Source organism: Artemia franciscana, chromosome 11, assembly GCF_032884065.1.
Source record: "Artemia franciscana chromosome 11, ASM3288406v1, whole genome shotgun sequence".
NCBI lineage: Eukaryota > Metazoa > Arthropoda > Branchiopoda > Anostraca > Artemiidae > Artemia > Artemia franciscana.
In genome coordinates this window covers 14,898,734-14,920,711 of record NC_088873.1, presented here as the reverse complement: position 1 = coordinate 14,920,711, position 21,978 = coordinate 14,898,734, and the positions used below count along the sequence as shown (strand labels likewise).

General features: G+C 35.6%; 1 protein-coding gene across 1 annotated transcript in view; it reads right to left on the bottom strand.

Annotated features, from left to right (window-relative positions):
• The window catches only part of LOC136032557 (protein argonaute-2-like), a 52,597-nt gene that overhangs the window by 15,056 nt on the left and 15,563 nt on the right, over window positions 1-21,978 (bottom strand). The window contains exons 2-5 of the mRNA XM_065712827.1: window positions 18,224-18,334; window positions 15,970-16,120; window positions 10,466-10,727; window positions 2,208-2,462 (exon numbers count right to left, since the gene is read on the bottom strand). Of these exons, the coding sequence (XP_065568899.1) occupies window positions 2,208-2,462; window positions 10,466-10,727; window positions 15,970-16,120; window positions 18,224-18,334 (779 nt within the window). The remainder of the gene's footprint in view (window positions 1-2,207; window positions 2,463-10,465; window positions 10,728-15,969; window positions 16,121-18,223; window positions 18,335-21,978) is intronic.

Genomic DNA, 21,978 nt, shown 5'->3' with positions numbered 1-21,978 from the left:
CCCAACTCCCCCAAAGAGAGTGAATCCAGTATGGTTTACGTCAATCACGTGTCAAGGACATTTGCTTATTCTATCTACCAAGCTTCATCCCGATTCCTTCACTCCAAGTATTTTCCAAGATTTCCCCCTCCAACTACCCCCAATGTCAAAAAGATCTGGTCGGGATTTGAAAGAAGAGCTCTGAGGCATGAATTCCTTCTAAATATCAAATTTCATTAAGATCCGATCACCTATTCGTAAGATAAAAATACCCCAATTTTCACATTTTCCAAGAATTCCGGTTTCCCCCTCCAACTCCCTCCAATGTCACAAGATCTGGTCGGAATTTAAAATTAGAGCTTTAAAGCACAAATTCCTTCTAAATATCAAATTTCATTAATATCTAGTCACCCTTTCGTAAGTTACAAATACCTCAATTTTCAAAATTACCCCCCCCCCCCCAACTCCACCAAAGAGAGCAGATCTGGTCCAGTTGTGTCAGTCACGTATCTTAGACAGGTTTTTATTCTTCCCATCCAGTTTCATCCTGATCTATCCACTTTAAGTATTTTCTAAGATTTCTGCCCCCCCCCCCCAATGACGCTGGATCCAGTTGTATTTAAAATAAGAGATCTGAGTTACGAGGTCCATCTAAAAATGAAGTTTCATGAAGATCCGATCACTCCCTCGTAAGTTCAAATACGTCATTTTTTCAAATTTTTCAGAATTAACCAACCCCCTCCCCCATAGAGCGGATCCGTTCCAGTTATGTAAATCACGTATCTAAGACTTCTGCTTATTTTTCCCACTAGGTTTTATCCCGATCCGGAATCCGTCACCAGATCCAGTCAGGATTTAAAATAAGAGCTTTGAGACACGATATCCTTCTAAATATCAAATTTCATTGAGATCCGATCACCCGTTCGTAAGTTAAAAGTACCTCATTTTTTCTAATTTTTCAGAATTAACCCCCCCCCCCCCCCGAATACCCCAAAGAGAGCGGATCCGTTCGGTTATGTCAATCATGTATCTAGGACTTGTTCTTATTTTTCCCACCATGTTTCATCCCGATCCCTCCACTCTAAGTGTTTTCCAAGATTTTAGGTTTCCCCCTCCCAACTCCCCCCCCCCAAATGTCACCAGATCCAGTCAGGATTTAAAATAAGAGCTCTGAGGCACGATATCCTTCTAAATCAAATTTCATTGAGATCCGATCACCCGTTCGTAAGTTAAAAATGCCTCATTTTTTTCTAATTTTTCAGAATTACCCCCCCCCCCCCCGAACTACCCCAAAGAGAGCGGATCTGTTCCGGTTATGTCAATCATGTATCTAGGGCTTGTGCTTATTTTTCCACTAAGTTTCATCCCGATCCCTCCACTCTAAGTGTTTTCCAAGATTTTAGGTTTCCTCCTCCCAACTCCTCCTCAATGTCACCAAATCTGGTCGGGATTTAAAATAAGAGCTCTAAGACACCATAGCCTTCTAAATATCAAATCTCATTGAGATCCGATCACCCCTTCGTAAGTTAAAAATACCTCATTTTTTTCTAATTTTTCAGAATTACCCCCCCCCCCCCAACTACCCCAAAGAGAGCGAATCCGTTCCGGTTATGTCAACCATGAATCTACGACTTGTGTTTATTTTTCCCACCAAGTTTCGTCCCGATCCCTCCGCTCTAAGTGTTTTCAAAGATTTTAGGTTTCCGGACAGACAGATAGACAGACCGACAGAATTTGCAATTGCTATATGTCACTTGGTTAATACCAAGTGTCATAAAAAAAGAAAAGGGGAAATTACATAAAAAAAATATATACTAAAACAGAGATTTTCTGAAATTTTTCTGTTGGTTCTTTCATATTTATTATTTTCTTTTAGGCCGGCACGACATTTTCGTCAGTGTCACAACGCTGAATCGGTAAATCCGTTAACTAACAAGTTAAATTTGACAACACTTTTTGTTCATAAAAGTTCAAAGTTAACAGTCTTTTGATTCCAAAAAAGACAACTGTACCTTCAAAGGAAAGCAACACCTTATTAAGCATTTTGATACCAAATATTTTTAACTAATTTTTCTACACGATACTTTTTTTAGTTCTGCTCCCACTACTACCAAAAACAACATAACTGCACAGAGGTTTTTCTCAAAAATAATGGAACTCCTATTTTTTAAGATGGAAACATTTGCACAAGGTTTCATTTAACCAATTCAATCAGAATTAATTTTCACTGTCCTTGGTATTTCAAAGAAAGACGTTATAAAAGACAAATTAACAATCTTAAGTAGGTAAATAAAACATATGACCATACCATCAATATTAAGCATCATTTTCCACTGAGATGGTCTAACTGATTGGTGAAAACCAAACCATACTTCGCGACCACCACCAAGAGGATGATAATAACCATCCGGTGATGAAAAGAAACTTCTTCCGACTGGAGTGTATGTCATAGATGGAAGGTGACGCATCACAACGTCAAGAGCCTAGAAAACGAACATGAACAGATTAATAGTGATTAGCTAATTAAAAAGACCTAAACATTAAAAAGACTTTATAAAGAGGACAAAATACATTATTCTTGTCTTATCAACAAGCTCAGCAAACTTCCTTAAAGGAAGATGGAAAATACTAGTTTTTACAGCTTGATTTAGTCCTTTTACAAGATCAGCAACTTTCAAGAGCTTTTTCCTTTTACAACTCAGCCTTTTCAAGAGCTTTCCTCCAAAGCCCCCATAGAAAGATGAGTTCAATCTATTTGGCAATTGAACTGTTCAAACGGAACACACGATAAATGAAATAGCCAAAATACAGAAAGAATTTGTCTATTTAAGACAATACCCAGCACAAACTAAATGTAGAATATTCCAATCTGTATTTTTAACTTTCTTGATTAAAAAATAGTACAAATATATGTTAAATTGATAATATTTTCTGGAAACAATGAGAAAGTTTGACATAGGAAAAAAAAACTAATATATCTGGAAAAATTACTTTTTTAAATAAAAAGTAACCACTACAACTACTAACAAATTCACCACAGCACCAAGCCGCCCAAGGCCAACACAGCTGCGCAAGCTCCTCCTCCGTCCCAATCTATTCAAAGCCTCACTCTTTCCACCCTCCCAGGAAGTTCCCATTTCCTTTAAATCTTTATGTATGACATGCACCTATCCAGACGAGAAAGACCTGTTTTCTTTTATCCCTAGACGGTTGGCCAAAAAGGACAATCTTCGGTAATCTATCATCCTTCATCAGCAGAACGTGCCCTAGCCATCTCAACCTTACTTTCAGTATAGCCTTAGAAAGCGGGATGGAACAACCTTTTTTTGTATAGCTTACTGTTTGAAATACAGTCAGTCAGTCGGGAACTCACAACCAGTGTTGGGAAATACTTAAGTAAAAGTACTTAAGTAATTACTTAAATAAAAAATCTGAGTAATTGTACTCTACTTAAGTAAAAAATTTCTAAAGTACTTAATACTTACATATAAGAAAAAAATTGAAGTACTTAAGGGTACTTAAGTACTCAAGTACTTTCTTCATGGCACAGAAAAATTATACCGGCATGACGCAGGGTTATGCGACCAATTAAACTGCCTATATATTAGTGGATGACTGGATTTTAGTCATTGAGAACAGCGGCTCCTGGCCCGGCGCGAAATTTCAATAAAGGACTCTATCATGGCGGAACTATCATATATATTGAATGGAAAGTATTTTGTGATAAATGGGAAAATTCAGAAGGATGGTGCAATATCTGCCACGTGCAAAAACTGCCCAAACAAAATTCTGAAGGGTCAAATGCATGCAACAACGAATTTCCACAAACATCTCAAGGTGAGTTTGCCCATCCTTCTGTTTACCAGAAGTTTGCTGAGCTGAACTTAGAACAGTAAGAACAAAAGGAAATCAAGTAGCAAAGAGGCTAGTGAACTTGTAGGCTCACTTTCAGGGTCGTCTGAAGCTGAAGATAATGAAGGTAATACTGCCTGATTATAGCTCACCTTCTAAAAAAGTTACGGGAGATTTCTTTGCTGCAAGACCGTTGAAACTGACACAGTCAAAAGTGAATTCTTTGGTACTGGACTATATTATGGATGAGATGCGACCCCTGTACACTTTTGAGAAGCTGTCGTTCAAAAATCTGATAACAGGTCTTGCACCTTACGCAAAGGTCCCAGGAAGGAAAGCTTTAGCTATGCAAATTGAAGCTAAGTTTGTTGAAGTACAGAAAGATATGGTTCGTGATTTTGAAATCACCTACTATATGTCGTTGAAAACAGACATTTGATCTACCAATAACAAAAGCTACTTGGGAATAACTGCAACTCAACGAGGATTTGAAATGGAAATCTTATGCCCTTGCTTGTTCCCAGTTCAAGGGCTCACATACTTATGACAGAGTTGCTGAACAACTGAATGGCGTATTTGCTAGGTCCAAAATTGCAGCTAATAAAAAGGTAGGAGGGGTTTTCACCGATGACGCCTCTAAATTAGTAAGGCATTCAGGGAATATTCGATGGTTTTCGATGAAGATGTTCAAGTCAGTGATGAAGAAAATGAAGATGAAGCAGGCCAGAATGACTCATTCTCTTTTATAAACGTTTGTGAGATACTCGATTCTCATGACGACCCCGAGTATTCCCAACTTCCTCCGCACTTCAGGTGTTTCAGCCACATGCTTAACCTGCTTGCATCCACCAATGCTGATAAAGCCTACTGTGATATTGTATATAAGAGGCAGTGCCACGCCACTTTTTCGAAGTGTATTGCTCTCTGGGATGCCGCGAATAAGAGTTCAAAAGCTGCTGATGCAGTGAAAAAGGTATATGACAAACAGCTTATAAGACACGTGGTAACCAGGTGGAACTCGAAGTATGAAAGTGTCAAACGTTTGATGGATTGTCACAAAACTGGAAAGCTTGCTGACGTATGTGATGCTTTGCAAAAATCAAGGCTAACTTCTCGTGATGTTGAAATTCTTGAAGAACACATGAAAATTATGGGTCCAATAGCAGTGGAATTGGACATTCTTCATGGGGAGGAAACATGCTACTTCGGTGCTATTTATCATAGAATCAAATCGCTTGAAAGGAAGCTCAAAAAGTTAAAAGATTTGGCGAAAGTCAGCCAGCCTTTGGTACATGCTCTAATTGTGGGTCTCGAAAAAAGATTCCCCACGATCCTGGACGAGAGAGTTCTTCTTGCAAGAGACTATGTTATTGCCACGGCAAGTCATCCTTTCTTCAAATTAAAGTGGTTTCCTGATAACCAGAAGGATGTAACAGTTGAACTCTTTGTGGACGAAGCGAAAAAGGTCGATGACTTCAGAAGTACTTACGAGGCTGATAAAGGTAGCTTTTTGTCTGGAGATGAATACTTTGATCTTAGTGATGAAGAAACTACTATTGATAATTCTGGCAACCGTGACCGTGAAACCAATTCTGTGAGTGTGGAGATTTTATCTTATTTGAATGAGAGACGAAAGGAATTATCTGTGCTCAAAGTGTACCCAAGGGTAAAGAAAGTTTTCAGGACGTACAACTGTATCATTCCTTCGTCTGCACCAGTAGAACGACTTTTTCGGTAGGTGGTGGAATTTTACTCCAAAAAGTAACATGCTCGGAGATGGTGTGTTTGAAAAGCTTCTGCTGTTGAAAGGAGCAAGAAAGAAATTAAGTTATGATCATAATTTATGAGCTGTAATGAATGTTCTTTGCAAATTCTTTTCTTTTTATATCTTAATTGAAGTAAAACTAGATTTTTCGTGAAACCAGTTGATTTTTTTCATGAAAACTGTCAGTTTTTCTGAAAAGCGGTCGATCTTTCGTCAGAATCTTGCTTATCCTGTCTATTTGGAAAGGAAACAGATATTAAAGAAGTGTTTTGTGTGTTATTTACTGTAAGTAAAAAATTAGTACTTGAGTACTTAAGTACTGAAGTACTTTTCCAAAAGTACTTAAGTATATTTTTAAAGAAGTACTTAATACTTGTACTTAAGTAAAAGTTCCTCTGAGTACTTGGTACTTGTATTTAAGTAAAAAAAAGAAGTACTTGGCACAACACTGCTCACAACAATCCATAGGCAGTTTTTCTAGAAAACATCTAACAATCATCATCCGCTTTTCAGAGCGCCCATACTTCAGAGCCATATTTGACCACTGTCATCACTGTACCTTCCAATATCTTCCAAGCTTTTTTACTGTGAAAAAAAGCCTGAGCCTTGACTTTTCTACTTTTACATCTTCACTACTCCCACCGTCTTTACTAACAATGCAACCAAGGTAAGTGAAGGTGCCCGCCTGATCAATCTTTTCGTTACCAATCGTCACCTTTTCATCTTCATTTATTCCTAGCCTTAGTGACTTAGTCTTCTTAGCATTAATTTTCAAACCTATTCTAGCACCCTGAACTCGGGAAAACGCTAAAAGCTCATTCATTTTGCTCACACTTTCATCTAGGATGCTCAAACCATCAGCATAATCTAAGTCATGGAGTTTTTCCTCCCCCATTTGATTTCGTGGTCTCCCATTGCCTTTCCTGTGCTCCTTAAGACAAAATCCCTTAAAATGACCAATATAAAGGGGGATAGAACACAGCCCTGCTTAACTCCTGATTTAATAAAAACCAGATGCTAACCTCATTTCCTACCTCAACCGCAGCAGCATTATCCTCTTACATAGCACTAATCACTTTAATGTATTTGTCTGGTATACTATGTAAGGATAAGACCTTTGCTAAAGCTCTTCTATCAACAGAATCGAACGCTTGCTCATAATCTATAAAATTGAGGACCAATGGTGTTTGACAACAAAGGCACATCTGAATTATTAACCTAAGAGTGGAAATTTGGTCGACACATCCTATACCTTTTCTAAAACCCCACTGTTCTTCTCTTAAAACTTTGTCTACAGCATCTCTCAGTCTAAACAGTATCATATTACTAAGTAATTTGCTACCTACAGAGACCAGGCCAATGCCTCGATAATTACGACACTCACTATAATACACCTTTCTTATATTTATGTTTTTCTAAAATCGATAGGCACTTCCCCTTTTTCAAAAATCATATTCATAGTCTTCAGTAACTTATTTCTAACCTCAGAGACGCCATATTTAACGAACTCATTTACCACACTATCCGAGCCTGGAGCCTTGTGTAGTTTAGGTCAGCAACAATACTTATTGAGAAAGAACAATACACAAAAAGATTGTTAATAACAAGAGCTAAGAGCTCATATGGCACTTGTGACGAGGCAAGAAGAGCTAAGAGCCAAGAGCACATATGGTATGAGCTCTAACACAATTCTAAGAATCAATAGATTGATTTAAAAGGAAAATCAGAGGCTTAATGCTGGTCAGGATGTAAAATAAGAGCTCTGAGTCACGATTCTCTTCTAAATATCAAAATCCATTCAGATCCGATCATATACTCGTAAGTTATAAATACTTCATTTTTTCTAATTTGTCCTCTCCCTTTAGCCCCCCAGATGGTCAAATCAGGGAAAACGACTTTATCAAGTCAATTTGTGCAGCTCCCTGACACGCCTACCAATTTTCATCGTTCTAGCACGTCCAGAAGCACCAAACTCGCCAAATCACTAAACCCCTCCCCCCAACTCCCCCAAAGAGTCAATCACGTATCAAGGACATTTGCTTATTCTATCCACCAAGCTTCATCCCGATTCCTCCACTCCAAGTGTTTTCCAAGATTTCCCCCTCCAACTCCCCCCAATGTCAAAAGATCTGGTCGGGATATAAAATAAGAGCTCTGAGGCATAAATTCCTTCTAAATGTCAAATTTCATTAAGATCCGATCTCCTATTCGTGAGATAAAAATACCACAATTTTCAAGTCTTCCAAGAATTCCGGTCTCCCCCTCCAACTCCCCCCAATGTCACAGGATCTGTTCGGAATTTAAAATTAGAGCTTTAAAGCACAAGATCCTTCTAAATATCAAATTTCATTAAGATCTGGTCACCATTTCGTAAGTTACAAATACCTCAATTTTCACAATTACCCCCCCCCCCCACTCCACCAAAGAGAGCAGATCCGGTCCAGTTATGTCAGTCACGTATCTTAGACAGGTTCTTATTCTTCCCATCTAGTTTCATCCTGATCTCTCTGCTTTAAGTATTTTCTAAGATTCCCAGTCCTCCAACTGCCCCCCCCCCAATGACGCTGGATCCGGTTGAGATATAAAATAAGAGATCTGAGTTACGAGGTCCTACTAAATATGAAGTTTCATGAAGATCCGATCACTCCTTCGTAAGTTAAAAATACGTCATTTTTTCTAATTTTTCACAATTACCCCCCCCCCCCCCAATAGAGCGGATCCGTTCCAATTATGTAAATCACGTATCTAAGAGTTCTGCTTATTTTTCCCACCAAGTTTCATCTCGATCCCTCCAATCTAGGTGTTTTCCATGATTTTAGGTTCTCCCACCCCAAACTCCCCCCAATGTCACCAGATTCGGTCGGGATTTAAAATAAGAGCTTTGAGACAAAATTTCCTTCTAAATATCAAATTTCATTGAGATCTGATCAACCGTTCGTAAGTCAAAAATACATCATTTTTTCTAATTTTTCAGAATCAACCCCCCCCCCAGCTACCCCAAAGAGAGCGGATCCGTTCCGGTTATGTCAATCATGTATCTAGGATTTGTGCTTATTTTTCTCACCAAGTTTCATCCCGATCCCTCCACTCTAAGTGTTTTCCAAGATTTTAGGTTTCCCCTCCGAACTCCCCCCCTAATGTCACCAGATCTGGTCGGGATTTAAAATAAGAGCTCTGAGACACGATATCCTTCTAAATATCAAATTTCATTGAGATCCGATCACCCGTTCGCAAGTTAAAAATACCTCATTTTTTTTCTAATTTTTCAGAATTAAATTTTTCATACTTATTCATTGTCATTTTTTTCAAAATGTGATATATCCTATTTTCTTAGAAACTCTTGGGGAATCGGGGCTCGAAATAAAAAAAAAATAAAAAAAAATATCGCATCTTAAATGCCTAAAAAAAAAATTATACACAAAATAAACGGATCTTAATAAAGTAAAAGAACAAGTTTTAGAGCTTTTCAACTCTTGTAAAAATCCATGTTGTGTATCATAACGCCTTTGGAATTGATGCAGCCTTACACATAATGCACCACAAACATACATATAATGCATTAATTTTAATTCATTCAAAAAATAACTTTCTAGCTGTATAGCTTACATAAATAATTACAATAATTTATACAACTATATTTTATATTTATTTATTGTCATTTTTTTTTAATATGATATGTCATTTTGCTTAGAAACTTTTGGGGAAGGGGGCCTCGAAATAAAAAAAATCCCTTATCTTAAGTACCTATAAATACCAAAACAAATGGGCCTTAACACAGTAAGAAAAGGAATGAAACACGTCTTACAGTTTTTCAACTCTTTTGCTGTGTATCATTTATCATATGTTGAGTACCCAATCCATGATGAGTATCTCAACGTTTTTTGATTGAAGCAGCCGATATATAATCAACCCGACATATAATGCATAAGGTTTAATACATTCAAACAAGAAAAACCTTCAATTTCACGGAATATACAAATTAAAAAATATACCTTGTCTTTTCTTTATTCACAAAGGCATAAACTATATAGTTCGCGACGTTGCAAAATATATAAACTTTTACTAGATATTATTTTTTTTCTTAAAGAATATTTCATAAGGCCCTTCTTTTCTAAACAATCCAATTTTACAGTATATCAACACTTCTGAACGGGGAAAGAGAACTCCCCATCTGCCTGTAATTTATTCCACAGACGAATGTGGTTGATTATTCAAAATGCGAGTAATCAACTACCAGAACTATTCTCCATCCACTGAAACTTGTATTTTCATTTAAATGACTAATAAAATAAGCAAAATTATTCATTTAAAATTTTTTTTTAGTTCTACACAGTATCAACGAAGTTATTAATAAAGTGAATCCGGCTAACTTTCATACAGTGCTTAGAAGTGCTCAGGAGGAAGCCAAGTTACGATTATGCTTTTCCTTAAAGTCAACAAGCAGTGATGGGACAATGAATTGGAATCAAGAATTATGATAATAAAATCAGGCATTAAATATTTTTTCCCGATTCCTGAAACGATGTCACTGTGTGATTAAGATTTTGGCATCTTTCCATAACTACCGATCAATAAAGACGACTAATGTTAGAAAAGGATCATGGTAAAATGTTATAACGAGAAAAAAAAAAGCCTTTTGAAGCTCAATAGATACTGTTTAGCCAAAGATGACTCAACTGAATTTGCACAGTTGCGGCAAATAATATAAATTCTTTTCTTATCTTTTATACTACTTGTACGAGAGCTTTAAATTATTTGGCATTGAAACTTTCCATTAAAGTTAATACACTGAAATTCTTGTCTAAGCAGTCATAAGCCTTCCAGCAGGCACCTTACTGACTCTACTAGTACAATGTACCCACACATTACCTGAATAGCATCAATCGGGATTGTTCTACTTCTTCCTTCAAGTGCTTCTTCCAAAGCGTAAAGAGATACTTTAGAAAGCCATTTGATAGCAACATGAAAAACTCGATCTTTCCCTTCTCCAGGAAGGGTTACTTCTAACTCCACTCTGTCATTCCCGATGGGCAGTGGATCACGGGTATATAAATTGCTGCGCCCATCAAATACTGGTTTCAATGTACTAAATATTTTGCTGTATGCATGGACCATGGTTTCAATAATTTCCCTAAATGAAAAATATATAAGTAACACCAAACGGTATGAGCACTTCGAACAAGGGTAAACTGATTTTTATTGCACCTTATAAGAAGCCTAACATAGCAATAGTTTCATGACGGTTTCTACAATAAGCAATGGTCATTAAGACCCGTCTGAATTAGTGTGGTCGCTTATCTTATTAGGCAAGTAATTTTAATAACAGTAGGTAGAACATCACTCAGTTTTCATTTTAGCACCTTGTTAAAAGATTTGGAATGGCACTTAGCTGGAAGAAGACGATGTTTTCTAATGTAATACCTGCCAGTAAGGTTCTCTCCTAATACTCTTTTGGGTGAATTACGACAAGGCAAAATCAGTTATCTGCAAATTAAGGATAAGCTTTTAAAGGTCTGAAATCCTGGTGATCCTTACTACACTAATGGAGGTATGTTCCCTCTGAAATGAGCAATTTTGCGACAAGCCTGCAGCTGTACCTTGCACCAAAACAACAAGAAACTTGAAACATTGGATTGTTTCGTCTCAGGTCTATCTACTCACCGAGGCAGAATTATGATATCACACAAAGTTTTTCTCGGAGAAGCGTCTAAACTTACTTAATAAATAGAAAAATCGTCCTTTTTTCAAGAATTTTCAACCAATTTGTAATGAAATATGCGTCCGCCTTCAGGCTATGAGATCCCACAGGAGAAAATTGTTAGCTACGAGATAAAATAAAAACCTCGAACCATTCATTCATAAGGACTTATACTTCAATCAAGTGAGTTGTTTGGTGACTAGGACAAGATCAGGGTGATAAGCTGTATCATTCCAATCCTTTTATATTTATTTTATTGCCTTCATGAAATTATATTTGGCTTATTATTATATATATTCTTATCATTCTAATAATAGATCAGAAGCTTTTCTATTACATTTGTTGATTAAATGATGAACATGGAGGGCTATATAGCCGTTTGGCCGTCCCTGGTATGTTTGGGTCAGAAGCCACTTTAATATGGTCGCCTTCCGAAGTAGAGTACTGGTGTGAAGAGTATGGGGTTGTGATGCAGCAATGTCAATTGCATTCTATTTATCAAGGCCTAGAGATTTAAGACAAAATCATGGATTTGGACGTAAAGACTGTTACAAATATTCAATGTGCTCGATCTAAAAATCCTGGACAACAAATTTCCAAAATCTTACTCGACAAATGGATAGAGCTGAATCTTAGCTATGGATTGAAAGTAGAATTATTATTCTTTGGGTGTTACATTAAAACCGCAAGAAAGTAGAAAAATAATATATCAAACAACTGCACAGGGACCGTAAACCCTAAGATGTCACTTTATTTTATCAAGAAATAATTAGAATGTGTAAAAACCTTCTCTAGCTTCTCTCTGGGCAACTATTGGTTAGTATGTTTAATTCTCGTACCGAAAATATAGAATGCGTAGCTACAATTGCGTAGCCAAAAATTTGGTATGGAGAGGGCGTTTTCATTTATTTATTTTGAAACAGGTTGTTTTTTTTATAATTATAAAGCAAAGATGCCTCTTTAATTTTTAGCATTTTGACTTGACTTACTTAACTTAAATCCCATCAGACCTTTGTGGCTTCTTTTCTTCCCACTAGTCGTTGAATATGGCGACGGTATTCGGTTCTATCTGATGCTAGACGCAGGAGTTGGGGGAGGTTCTGGCCATTAAAGTTGTCGTACCATCTCTTGCGGGGTCGACCACGAGGTCGTGTGCCATGAACACATCCTTTAAAAGTGATTTTCGGAAGTTGATTTGATGACATTCGTTGGATATGACCAAGCCAGCGGAGTTGCTGACTTCTAATTCAGTCCATGATAGTGTATGAGCAGTGGAGGAGTTTACGGAGGTCTTCATTGGATACTCGGTCAACGTAGGTGATCCCTGCTATGCTTGTTACCTATCGTAGCTACATGATCACTGTTTGTTTCGTTTTTCTTTCTCTTGAACTAATGTCTTCTAGCAAAATCACTTAAGTCTCAATAAATGTTTTGGCTCTTTTAGTTAAGAGTACCGTCATTTGGCATAATCATGAATTATAACAGCAAATTACCAAAAGTGTAGCCAAGAAAACTGTTTATATTACGAGACCAAAATTCAACCCCAATTTTGTCAAAAAACATGAAGGGAACTTTTTTTAGGCTAATGTCCGGCTTTGACACCCCACTTTTACCAGAAATAGGATAAATAATTTTTAAAAGCAGCTTACACATCTTTGGTGTCATTGGAGGTTACTAGTAATATGTTTGTTCTAATCACTCCATATTACTAACCCCAGATTTGAACTGAAATTCCTGCTTTTCATTCAAGGTTTTTGTTTGGAAAAAAAAAGAAAATACTATCGAAACAAATGTATCTGAAGTTGATTGGAAATTTATTGCACTTTAAATTCTCAAGTACTTTTTACTTAAGTATTGAGTACAACAAGTTATTTTACTGAAATATTGAATACAACCAAAGTACTTTGATTTATACTTAAGCATACGTTCAGGCACAAGTACATAGCCTACTTGAACACTGGACAAGCATTAGTCCAGGATCTTCAGGAAGAATGCTGAATTTACACTTAGAAAGACAACTGAAAATTCTTGAATCAAAAATTAAAAAATATGTGATTCTAATACAGCTTATTATGTTGAATTCGAGAATGCGATTACAATGTTTCCATTGGTCACATTTTTGCTTAACAACTCCTTCTGACCAAACTTAATCTATCTGGATATCTGTTTTTTTTTTTTTTTTTTTTTTTTTTTTGAAAATGAATTTTGACACCAGCCAATTCTTCCAGTGCATTTTTTTATGCTGCATTCGAAATTTAATCGGCTTTTTTTGCCCACATAGTTTTTATGCAGATATTTTAAAATTAACCATCTTAAGCACTTAAAAATTGTCCTCCCCCTCCCCCACGCAAAGATAAACATGGAAATGTCAGGCAATAGATAAATTCTAAGTGCACTTTTTTGGAATTTAGCAAACAGATTTCCATTTTTGTTCCTTTTCCTCTGAGGAGTTGATGTCCCAGAATGTTTGTTCACGGTGTATGGTTGTGTTCTCTGCGCTTGGACTCCCTGGCCTCAGGTATGTTTTCTTTTTCATCTTATATGTTATTTGGCTATTGTTCTTTTTTTTGTTATAGCTTATATTGTGTTTTTTTTTTATCCCCCTTGTATCCCTGGCCATGGAGCCTTTCCGGGGGGGGGGGAATAAGAGTATTCTATTTTCATTTTGAATTTATTGGTGAATAAAACTCTGAACTCTGAATTAGGAAAAACCTCCTAAATATTTCAACTTTATATTAATATATTTTCTAGTGCAAAACATAATTAACCTGCAATTCATGTACTGCAAAACAAAATTATTTGGCTTTAACACTAAAGTATATATTTACATTAGAACTTTCTATCTTGACTTTGATAATCTGATTATAACTTATCTATTAGTTCCAGTTATGCAATGTTCTGAGATTTGTGTTGGAAATACCAAAAAAAAAACTTTCAAAAATGATTATGCCGAAGCCACAAGTGCAGCAAAGACTGAACAAATTTTTGAATCTAGCATAAAAAAAATACAAAAGAGAGCTTCCCCTTGAGCATTTAATTATTACACGATATTATTACAATTATTACAAAATATTACACGAAAATTTTGGGTGATGGAAAAATTCTGACTTGACAATCAATCAGCACAAAAAGTTTCGCTACAATTACCAAGAAACTTCATTGGGCATATGATTCCAAACATTATTCCATTGAAGGCATAAAAGAACGGCGCCTTCTCCACTAGAGGTAAAGTATATGTACGGCAAGATAAGTATTTTGCTTCCCTCTTTTTCCAGTCAGATAATTATATTTCATCAATAAATAAACCATGCTATGCCTATACAACGTTAAAATTATTTCTGCCTAGATATCTTAGAAAACAAGAAAAATAAGACAGTGGAAAAGTTAAATTTTTAATAGATTTCCAAATTCTTCAAATAAGTACATATAAAGCTTTCAAATAATCTTTGATAAGTGTAAAAGTTGAAAATATTGTTTAATCAACAACTGGAAGCACAATAGCGACATCGATTATTCCGATTATAATAGTTTCAAATAGCAGAAATCTTTTTCATTTTTTACCAGCCAATCCCCAGTATAACTTGGTCGTAATGACTAGATCTCTTATTATTATTTCTTATCTTATTAGATCTCTAATTTATTATTACTAGCCCAACGAACAAATATTCGGATAACCTCAGATGTTGTAAACTCTAAATCAGTTTTAGTCTTGCCCGCACTGGTAACACATACATCATCAGCATAAGCTTGTATGTGAGAATTATTGGGTAAATTTAAATCTAATAAGTGATAAAATTCCACCTTGTGGACAGAATTTCTCAGTATTTAAAGAAAACTCATTATTATATGATACAACTGTCTGATAGGTAGCTATGCAACAACTTAACATCCAAATTGGGCATCCTGCTTCTTTTAATTTATTCACAATGCCAGGGTGCCAACCGCTGTCAAATGCACCTCGAACGTCAAAAAACAGACATAGCCTGAGAATGTTATATTGCTTGTTTTTTTCAATATTTGTAACAAGATTATCTATAGCATCCAAAGTACTACGGCCTTTCATGAACCCAAACTGATTTCTCAAGATCGTTGTTGAAGCCCAAGTTTATAAATGATTAAAAGTTCTAAGACTTCCCCTACATTTGATAACAAGCTAATTAGGCGGTAAGACTGGGGACTACCATTATTATCTCTACCGATCTTTAGAATTAATATGATATTCGCCTTTTTCCAGGCTGACGGGAAATACTGGAGTGTTATGCATGCGTTTAATATTTTTAATAGTGATGGTGTTAATGCTTTTATATTTTTTTTTCTTAATTAGGCTAACAACACAATCTGGACTGGGGGCTTTTAAAGGACGCATGTTAAGTTACCCATCTTGGTTCTAAATAAAAATGGAGTACACTTTCTTTGAAAATATTCATCAAAAATAGTTGCAGTCAAAATTCAAAACATCTGAAATGTCTGAGAAAGAAATCAAAATCTAAGGGATAACATTCATCTTTCGAACAGTTGTAACATATGGCTCGAGCATATGTCAACAAAGGTTTTAAGACAAAAACCCTTTTTTCGGGTAGAACAAAAACATTCTATATTATATAAGGGGTACAGTGAACCCTACGATGATTTGTTTGGCCAATAGTTTATATTAACAGTTTTATTATGAACCTACCTGTTAACTTTTCGTGGGCATTTATCAGGTTGAATGGACACATCATAATGATGAATATAACCTCTGGGCATAGTAATTTGAAAATGATTAGCACGTAACAAGATTGGTCGCCCTTCTCTCCCAAGATTCGGCCTCCTTGGACAGACAAAAACTAGAACAAAATACCAAAATTAGATCAAAAATTAAGTAAAATTTTAATGAACTGTCTTAATAGGAAGTAAGATACAAGCAATTTTTGTTTCATGGGATGGTGAGTCATAAAAACTATAAATGTTTAAAGTGACAAAATTCACTGTAGATGTATTTTTAGTTGTTCAAACACCCCCAAACACCTTAACCTGTCCCCATAGTGTTAAGGACTCAATAGACATGTTGTGAGAAAACAATGAACGTGTGATTTGGTATACTATACAGAAACAAATACCAATCTTTGATGTATAGCTTCACATCAAATATTCTAAGGAACAAATATTGATTTAAATATTTTGGCCTTACCATTTAAGGTGCCACAAATTGCATATCTTGCTGACTAAAACATGTACTAGCATGAGAAATGGCCAACTTACAATTTTGCATCAAAAAAACGCTAGTATCATTACATGGGCCTCGGAAGATGTTCTTAGGGGATAAAGACGGGTATTCAAAAATCGTTGCTAACAAGAGTAAACATAACCGTAAAGCACTAGTGAACTGCACTCGACCTATTGCAATTTTACCACTCGATCTTCTCTTTATCTGGTTTGTTTCGAATTTTCTTCAGGAAAGATACCTGTGCTCTCCACTCAGAGTATTCTCGGTATTTCAGATAGTTACTTTGTTTGCCACCAATTGTATAAGGATAGGAAAATTGTAAAGGCAAAACTGGCCCTGTTACTTGAAGAGTTGGTCAAGTCTTCTATTTCGAAGTTTCCGCGATTTCATGGTCTTGTCCCATGAATTTCTTCTAATTGATTGCTTTTGTTTTATCTTGGCCTCTTTTTTTCTCTTGCGATTTGTTACTCCACTTTTGTCTTGCTGTTTATAGAGGGTTGAGAATAAATTATTACTATTATAAAAGGAGTTTTTACACGAAAAGAGACATGTTTCCAATGAACATTACAAAATTTACATCCATTTTTGGTCTTAGAGTAGAAAGGGGGAGGGGGATAAGATGGAACCTTCCCCTGCCCTATGTTTTTCTGTGTATTCTTTAGTAGACTTTAAAATATGATAAATTTCGTATGAAGTATAATATTTTGTATAAAATTTAAAGATTCCTTCAATAAAACTAAGAAATGGCAACCAAAACAGATCAGTCACTTCCTGTTTAACAATATACAAATTATTTTTTTATGCAGGACTTAAAATTAAACCAAATAAAAGTAAATTTATGCTTTTCAACCTCTATGATAGGTATGAACGAAGTTCTAAAGCTACCAGTAGCAGAATTCGACAGAATTGCAAAAGCTACGGACACTTTAGCAGCACAACCTGTGTTTTAACAGTTTTTCTTGGGGCAAAAAGTTTTTTTTTTATAGGTAAAAATGGTATTTTCAGACAAAATCTGCCAATACATATGAAAAGTGTCAAGTACCATTGCTACTTTGCTACCCCACTTTTTCCATAACTGCTCCATGAGCATGATCTTTAGCCTTATGCAGTAATTTCATATAATTTATAAATGTGACAAACCAAATTAAATTTGTCAGGAAACTCTCCCTAAGAAGTAAAGACAAATTTGTTTATAATAAAAAAATCAGAAACTTCTGGGAAAAAAAAATTATAAAATAAAGGACAATGCAACAGTTAAAAAAATTAAAGAACAAATTTTTCCAGACTGAAAAATTCGGACTAAATCATCAAGCTGACTTGTAAAAAGATATACTGGAAAAATAGAAAAGCTTCTGAGCCAAAACTATACTGAACAATGTCTTTGAATTTTTTTTTTCTTTGTCCTTTCGAATGGCAGATATAGAAAATCGGTACTTGTATGATATAGCCCCCACCTTATATTCTTCATCTAATTAGAAACTTAGATTTCCCATAATTATGGGATTTCCCATGATTTTTTTTAATAAAAGTATCATATATGCATCATATTTTGATCCCAAATTCCCAAAATTATGGAAAATCCAAGGTTCTAACTAGATGAACAATATTAGGCAGGGAGTATATCATCCAAGTACCAGAAAATATACCATCACTGGCATTAAAAATTGATATCAGTTACGAAAAAAAGAAGGTGAAAACAAGAAAAAAAGAGTTCTGAACTTACTTGGTGCCTCTTGAGGAGAAGATGCTTGAGCAGGTACTTGTTGTGTAGGAGCCATGATATTGGGTACTGTAGGGATTGCTGTGGATGATGTACTAGGGCCCAAGGGACCAGCTAAAACCAAAAAAAAAAAAAGATTTCTTTAGAAAACTAGTTATGTAAACAATGCAAATGTATTCTATCATTTTAACTGTTTTTTTTTATTTACTAAACTCTTCAGAGTAAATTCAGAATATCTGCTCACTCAAACCACAATATTCTCACAACAGCAATATTGGAGTTGAAATTCATTTATTCTAGATGACAGCACTATAACATACAATTTAATGCTATTTTTATGGAAGTTATTTCGAACTGCTCCAAAATGAAATCAAGCAAAACACTTAAGAATATAAATAGATTTAAAAGGCGAAAATTTTCCTTTATTCAATTGATTGGTTTTAAGGTCTGAACTACTGTAGAAGATTGGCAGGAAGTTACCATTCTTTTTATGTCCCTCCACTGTTTTATAATTAATTAAAAAAAAAAACGTTCTCCACAAGAAAAGTTTTCCAAAGAAAAATAGAGGTCCATTAAGCCGAGAATGAGCAAAAACAAAGTAAAATAATCTTCCAAGCGTAAAACTGCCACAAATTACTATCAACAAATGAATGAAACTCAAAACGAACGGAAATTACAATAAATAGCCGAGTCAAACTCAAAAGGAGCAAAAATCAACATGAGTAGGGCTGATAACCCCCACGCCATCTCAAAACCAGAACAAAATTTGCACTTTACTCAAAAAATTTACTATTACCAATGGTCATCTCAGGTAATTTTTCAATTTTGACCCCTTTTCCTTCCTGAAAAGTGTTATAAGAACAGACATGCATTCACTTATATCAGAGCTGGTCTTTGGACCTCATATGGGTAGCTCCGTAGGCTAGTACATATTAACAGAAAATTCAAGATAAAAAGAGTTAAATTGAGCAGCTGAGCAATTAAACTGATAACACACACAATTTGGAAGAGAGAAAGAAATACATTAGCGCAAATCAGTAGAAGCTGGTAAGAGATGAAACAGAAGTTCAGGAAAAAAACAAAACAACCCCATCTTAAATAAGCCAGCATCTCTTCGTAACCGTGCGCATTTAGTTGGTTCATTGAGGACTACTAATAAAAATTCTGAAATTGATTTCCACTCATTCTTCAGATTTACAAACTATCTCGCCATACATCCTCACCCTTATAAGTAGTGCTAACCGAAAAATAAAGAGCTTATTCGTTCTGTTTCACTTGCAGCTAGGGGGTGAAATAATTGGAATACTTTATGGATTGAACAATTTCTTCAGGCGGGATTAGAGCTTTTTAAAACATCCCTTGTTGAACACCTACCATGGTGTTTATTAAAGCCACCCACAGCGTGTTTCTTGGAAGCTTGTATTTCGTTTTATTTCATTACAATTTAGTTACTCATAGTGTGTTTCAAAAGATTCTATTTTGTTGTGTTCCACTTAATGCAGCTTCTTTTGCTATTAATAACAAGAATTTATTAACAGCGTTGCAAAATTACGACATCAAAACATTTCTATACAACTAAGCGTAAGGCTTAGTGTATTTTAATCTAAAAACCGCTTTTATGGAAAGGAAACAGAAAGTACATTTGTCTATTCTTTTTTCACAAGTCTATGTTCCATATTTTGTAATCTAAGAACAATTATATCAAACAAAAAATATGTCTTCTTTCAGAAAATATCAGGCTGGGCCAAAATAATTTAAACTTTGTAAACATAATTCAAAATACTAATCAAGCTTGTTTTGGTTCTGCAAAACAAAGCTTTGCTGTCCGATATTCTAGTAGTTTTTGTTAGAATTTTTCTCTAATTTCCCTCTTTTACTGTTACGAAGCTACAGACTGCTGGCCATGATGAAAATATAAACTATGAAGCATATTTAGCATACAGAGGGGTATGTTTCATCTTGTTTGAAGTAGAATCACGAAAAAAAAATTAAATCTGTATGACTAGATGACCAAAGTGGGCCTGTCGGACAATTTGCGGTAACGAACTCTAAGTAAGAAGCAACACGACTCAATAGTAACCAAAACTGTAAAATAGGAATTTTATAGTAGATACATCCAAAGAATTGGTTTTTTATGTAGATTCCAATATATAAGATTCACTAAGTTCAGTGTTACCTGAAGCTACGAACATGTTATAAAGCTACGAACATGAGATAATTTGCGGGATTTAAAAAAGAATGGGTGAAACACCCTCAAAAAGTCAAAAAATCTTATCGAAAATCACACTATCATGGTCATCTTATCAGAGAACCTTAATGTACAAGTTTCAAGGTCTTATCTGCACAAATCCGAAATTTTGAATTTTTTGCCTTAAGAAAGATGACAGATGCATGTTTATTTGTTTGTTTTTTTTTCCCAGGGGTGATCGTATTGAAATTATGGTCTTAGAATATTGGAAAAGGGCTCATCCGAACGGATATTAGAAGTTCTAGTACCCTTTTTCAGCGACCAACGGGATTGGAGGGCAGCTAGCCCCCTCCTACACCCTTTTTTACCCAAAGGGGCCTGATCAAAATTTTTAGATAGCAATTTTGTTCGCCATAGGTGAAAGAGCCAATATAACCTGACCCCCACAACCGCTGGGAAAAGGACTATAAGCTATAATGTTTGCCCATTGTTTACGTAAAATATCTGTTATTGGGAAGTATACGGGCATTATTTGGAGGAAGGGAGTCTGCTGAGGAATTTTCAGAGGGGGATTTTTCGTGGGGTAGAAACTTTCTGGGGAAATCTCCGAAAGTCTATTTGCCTTACTTTCTTTTTGCATGTGAAGATGATATAGAAATATTGTCTGGAGAAAATGTTCAATGGGGTTCAAGTTGTTGGGAGAATATACAAAGGGGGGATTTTCCATGGGGGAAATTTTCGCGGGAAATTCTCCATGGGGGAAATTTTCGCGGAAAATTCTCCATGGGGGAATTTTCCGCGTGAGATATTATTCATGGAGGAAATTTCTGAAGGAGCAACTTTCCACTGTAAGGGACTTCTCCGGGAAAAAAATTTTCACAGAGGGGGAAATTTTCGACATGATTTGAAAAACAATCAAAAATTTTTTTTTCAAATGAAAGTATGCTAAGGAGGATTTTTCCGATGCAATCGTCTGCAAAAAACTTTCTGGGAGAATCTTCAGCGAGGATGAAATCATCCTTGGGGAACTTTCCAGGGGGAGGGGGGTATTTTACATGGGAGGAGCTTTTCGGGGATGAATTTTCCGTGGGGGAGGAGGGAGTTTTCGACGGAAGGAGAGCCAGATTTCCTAGTATTATTTGAAAAACGATCAGAAATTAAATAAGAAAAAAAAGGTTTATTCAGCTGAAAGCAAGGAGGAACAGTAAAATTTAAAGCGAACAGAAATCATTCCATATACGAGAGGGATTGCCCTCTCCTTAGTACCTCGCTCTTTACACTAAAGTTTGACTTTTTTTTCTGATAATTTAAGAACGAATCCAGAAATACAAGGGTCGTTCAAATAGACTAAAAATCTTTTCTAAAAGTACTAAAAAACTTTAGCGTAAAGAGCGAGGAATTGAGGAGGGGCAATCCCCCTTATACACGGAATAATTTCTGTTTGTTTTAAGTTGTAAAGTTACTCTTTGCTTTCAGTAAAAAAAAACTTTTTTTATTGAATTGTTAAAAGGTAGGAATGCTCCACCCTTTTGAACAAAAATCAGGCAAGGGATTGTAACCTATACAATTG